This window comes from Seriola lalandi, unplaced genomic scaffold (assembly GCF_002814215.2).
Source record: "Seriola lalandi dorsalis isolate HSWRI2012SDOR001 ecotype SW California unplaced genomic scaffold, Sedor1 jcf7180002054507, whole genome shotgun sequence".
NCBI lineage: Eukaryota > Metazoa > Chordata > Actinopteri > Carangiformes > Carangidae > Seriola > Seriola lalandi.
The window spans coordinates 29,452-34,783 of NW_019525060.1; the positions used below are offsets into that span (position 1 = coordinate 29,452).

At 43.1% G+C, this 5,332-nt stretch overlaps 1 protein-coding gene across 1 annotated transcript in view; it reads left to right on the plus strand.

The window, feature by feature from the left end:
- LOC111660115 (neutral cholesterol ester hydrolase 1-like) overlaps positions 1-5,324 on the plus strand; it is a 6,609-nt gene extending 1,285 nt beyond the window's left edge. The window contains exons 2-5 of the mRNA XM_023413249.2: positions 1,885-2,107; positions 2,368-2,437; positions 2,723-2,894; positions 3,149-5,324. Of these exons, the coding sequence (XP_023269017.1) occupies positions 1,885-2,107; positions 2,368-2,437; positions 2,723-2,894; positions 3,149-3,769 (1,086 nt within the window). The 3' untranslated portion in view covers positions 3,770-5,324. The remainder of the gene's footprint in view (positions 1-1,884; positions 2,108-2,367; positions 2,438-2,722; positions 2,895-3,148) is intronic.
- Positions 5,325-5,332: the final 8 nt, after the last annotated feature.

Sequence of the window (5,332 nt, forward strand, 5' to 3'; positions counted from 1 at the left end):
AGGTGTGTTACAAAAACCTGTCAGCATATTCTGTAAATAATAGTAGTATGAAACTGTAGGTCACAGGCAATAACAGTAATACTGTATCACAGTGTTAGAAGAGCATAACATGAAGTAGAGAGGGAAGTTATTAAGTAGAAAACACAGTAGAATAAAACAGGAAAAATAGAGTAGCACATTTGAGAATATACAATGCTATACTATACTGTACTATACTAAACTTTACTCCACTGTACTATAATATACTATACTCTACTATACTATACTATACTTTACTATTCCATACTATACTTTACTGTACTATACTGTACTATACTGTAGTATACTGTACTATACTTTACTATTCCATACTATACTATACTATACTATACTATACTATACTATACTAAACTTTACTCCACTGTACTACAATATACTATACTACACTATACTATACTATACTATACTTTACTATACTGTACTAAACTTTTCTTAACTCCACTGTACTACTCTATACTATACACTATACCATACTATTCCATACTATACTATTCCATACTATACTATTCTATACTATAGTATACTATACGATACTATACTATACTATACTGTACTATACTATACTATACTGTACTATACTATACTATACTGTACTATACTATACTATACTGTACTGTACTATACTATACTCTACTCTACTATACTGTACTATACTGTACTTTACTATTCCATGCTACACTATACTTAACTCTACTTTACTCTACTATACTATACTAAACTTTACTCCACTGTACTACAATATACTATACTACACTATACTATACTATACTACATTATACTTAGCTGTTCTATAGCCAACTATATATAACTACAGATATTACACTATCTATACTATACTTAGGTGTACTATAGGCTACTTTACTCAACAATACTAATACTTATACTATACTATAATTTACTCTACTATACCATAGCTAACTATGTATACTTTACTGCACTGCACAATACTATAGTATAGCCCGTGATATTCTACTGTACTTTACTGTAATATACTGTATTATACCATAGCCCACTGTACTCTTCTTTACTTAACTAAATACTACACTAATACTAATACTACTACTACTACTACTACTACTACACTAAAGCCCACTTTTATAATTTACTGTGATAAAATCAGAGGATACAGATGGATGTAGTGAGGGGTCAGAGATATTACACAAGAGAATAGAACAGATTAAGAGATGAGAGTAGAGTGTAGTGAGAGAGATTCACATAGAACAGAATGACATAGATCTCAGGTGGTCAGAATAACAAGGAAATGACCTTTGACCCTGCTGCTGAACGCGCTTTAACCTGCACCTGTTTAATATGTGGCGTCGGCCTTGTGCTGTTACGACAGAGCCGTATGTAACATGTTAGATTAAACTTAAGCTCCTCTTAAACTTTGCACCGGCAGTTCACACACACACACACTCACACACACACACACACACACACACACACACACACACACACCTAAATCTTATAATCTAATGCGCCAATGCAGAGCAACAAGATTTCACACACACTCAATGTATAGGACAGGTTTTCACGCCCTGCGGAGTCTCAGCTTACAGCTCTTGTTTCTTCTCCACCTTGTTGTTGTTTTTCCATCATCACACTGACAGGGAGACGCTTCAGGTGAGAGATCACCTCTAACTTTCAAATTGCGAAATATTAAAATAGTACAAGTTTGAGGGTGAAACATCTGTGCTCTTCTCCTTAAGACATTTTCTATCAATAAAGTTTTGATTTAAACGTCTTTCTTGACCTCGGAGTTAAATTCACCTGCTGCAGGAATCAGAACAGCGTCCGTTCAGCTCAGGTGATAATTGGCGTGTTTGTGTGTGTTTGTGTTTCCAGAGTGACGTGGCTCACGCTCTGGGCGTGTGCCATCGCGTCCACCTGTTGAACCAGGTGGTGTCCTGGGTGGAGGTGATCGAGGCTCGCTCCTGCCCCGCCGTGCTCGTGACCGACTCCGCGCTGGGCGGCGTGCCCACCAGGGTCTTCCAGCCAAAGGGCGGGAAGAAGCTGAAGAGAGGGGTCATATACTTCCACGGTGGAGGGTGGGCCCTCGGCAGCGGCCGTGAGTGCTGGTTTTTAAAACTCTGAAAAACTGAATCTTTGACTTTTCTGTTTTCTGAAGGAAAAATGTTTCGGCTTCAGTCGAGTTTAGCTGAATATATTTTACTGTGACACCCCGGGTCAGATTAAACCAACCTGACTCTTACATTTAAAAGTTCTGGGGTTGATAATAATCAGAACGTGAGTAAATATAAGAACAAAACCTTCATTGTTGTATGTGAAACGTCAGTATCACTCACACTGAGCTCACTTGCTTCGCAGGAATGCGATCCTATGACCGTCTTTGCCGGAAGATGGCGGAGGATCTGGATGCTGTCGTGATGTCTGTAGAGTGAGTTCTGTCACATTAAAACAAACTCATTCATTTAGAGGAAGGAAAGTTCAGACCGAAGCTGCTGTTAGCTGATATCTCTCTGATTGAAGAGGCAGGAAGCAGAGAATGGATTCATTAATTACTTAAGTGATTAATTAATTATCAGAATTGTTGGTGATTAATTCTCACTAATGGATGAATCAACTAAATGTCTCAGCGTTAGTGTCAGTGCTAACACATCACTGCTGCCAGGGCTGGGGCTTTTACGGTATGATGCATGACAATATTGTCTTGTTGCTATAGTTACCGTCTGGCTCCGGAGGCGGTGTTCCCAGACCAGTACCACGATGCGCTGGCGGCGTCCCGGGCCTTCCTGTCCGCTCAGGTTTTGGAGCGCTACGGCATCGATCCGGGGAGGGTGTGTGTGTCCGGGGACAGCGCCGGGGGGAACCTGGCCGCTGCCGTGGCTCAGGAGGTAAACGAAACAAACGCACGTCTCACGATATCCAGATCTCATACAGCATCTTACACGAAGACACACACCTGAGGTCAGAACACACACGTTTCTACACTTCCTTTATCGAAGTAACACACTGAATGATTCCAGTCTGTCTCAGTAAAACAAACAAACATCATTTGCCTTAATTCCGATTACGTGTTTGCATGTGTGTGAGCCCTCAGGGCCACCGTACACATCAGCTGATTTGTGCCTCCCTCCTGTATCCGCAGCTCAGCTCTGACGACAGTCTGAGCGCGAGGTTCAAGGCCCAGGCATTGATCTACCCGGTGCTGCAGGCCCTCGACTTCTACACCCCGTCCTACCAGCAGAACCAGGCCGTGCCCATCCTCTACCGGCCCGTCATGGCTCGTTTCTGGCTGCAGTACCTGGGCGCCGACTCCTCCCTGGAGCCGCTCCTGCTCGCCAACAACCACAGCTCCCTGGACCAGCCGGCCATCGGCGCCGACACCCGCTCCAGACTGGACTGGACCTCTTTGCTCTCAGGTGAGCGCAAGAAACACTTCCGGCCGGTTCTTAAAGAGACGGGATCGCCGGGGGTTGTGGGCGAGGTGCCGGCGCTGGTGGATGTGAGGGCGGCGCCGCTGCTGGCGGAGCAAGGAGTTCTGGGTAAGACGCCGAAAGCGTACGTGATGACGTGTGAGTTCGACGTGCTGAGGGACGACGGCCTCATGTATGCGAAGCGCCTGCAGGACGCCGGCGTCACGGTGACCAGTGATCACTACGACGACGGGTTTCACGGCTGCATGGTGTTCGCGTTCCTGCCGATGATGTCCAGCGTCGGACACAGGAGCATGAACAACTTCATCCACTGGCTGGACCAGAACCTGTAGACCGTCAGGCTGATCCAGATCCGTCTGAACCCGGATCTGTGGACCAGGATCTGTAGAGTCTGGTTGTGACGCCAAAGAGGTTCTGGGAGCGGGAGAATTTTCTGGTTCCTTTGAGCTCCTTGTTGCATCTGCAGACAAGGAGAGAGGGAGACACATCTTTGGTCATCACAAATATAAGAGATTCAAATATCAGACTTGTCACTCAGAAGATCCCGTGTCCTGAGGAAGAAACCCGACCAGACGTCGGCTGCAAGATTTAAAAACACGGGAAAAACAAAAACCAACAAGTCAGATTCCAAAGATCATGACGTAACTGCTTTTTACCATCGTGTACCTGCAGACAAGCGGCGTCACTATCCTTCACATACTTACCTGGAGGATTTAAAGTTGTAGCCACTAGGGGGCAAATCATCCTCCTCCTTGAGAACGTCTGATTCAGCAGAATGTAAAACCAGGCGTTCACCATCGTTGTTTCGCTACTGAGTCTGTCGCTGAAAATCACCGCAAACCGTTTAAATTGACCAAAAATGAAAAAACGGTCGTCACTGAACCTTAAAACCAAAACGTTTTCCGATCAAATCCAACCAAAGACGTTGACGCTTTTTCACGCCAATGCAACATGTTTAAAATTCCTCAAAGTCTGAAAACATAATTTATGCACAGTAGGATTTCTTACCACGTAGCTAGCTCTGTACAAATGACGGATTTTGAATCAGACAAATTTCACTGGAGACGGAAAGATCCAGTTACTAGAAGTTAATGGCATCAAATCCGAATCCAGATCTTAGTGGCCACAGAACAATTAATGTTCGTATGTGGTTGTTTTTTTTATTTGGTTATTTATTCTGATTATAATAAACTCGTGAAATGTGTATTTACAATATCGATAATTCAAAAATCTGTGTGAAAATATAATTGAATCAGAGCTCAATACGATATAATTTAACCATGTATTGTTTAATAATATGTAATTAACAGCTTATTTACATTTTCTCCCCAGTTATTTCCTGTAATCGTTGCTCTTCTCTGAGCAGGACAACAACCACCGACAACTTTTAGATCTGGGGAAATAAATTCAGGTTCAAAATAATAATAATCAGTGTTTTAAAAAATAAAAAAATCAATCTGTAAAAAAAGCGGGAAAAGATAACGTACTACCTACAAGCTCCGACTCGTCCAGCTTTTATTCCTTCATGATGCACTGAGACGCTGAAAGAGTCTGCTCACACACACAGAACAGGCCAGTCAACGTTACAGAGTGTGTGTGTGTGTGTGTGTGTGTGTGTGTGTGTGTGTGTGTCTGTGGTTAAAGTATGCCAGAGTTCGCAGCTGTGTACACTCACTGGATTGTGCAATAATGTATGTTTGAAAGCATCGCTCACTCTGTAACTTCGCTCTCTTGATGACCACTGTAGTGCAGGGCCAATGCAATGATGAAGACGAAGACAACTATGATGATGATGATGATGATGATGATGATAGCTGTGAAATTTATGCGTGAATTACTGTATCGCCACGAGAGACGGGACATCCCTAATGGACTCTCATGTTCCCCCCCCCCTC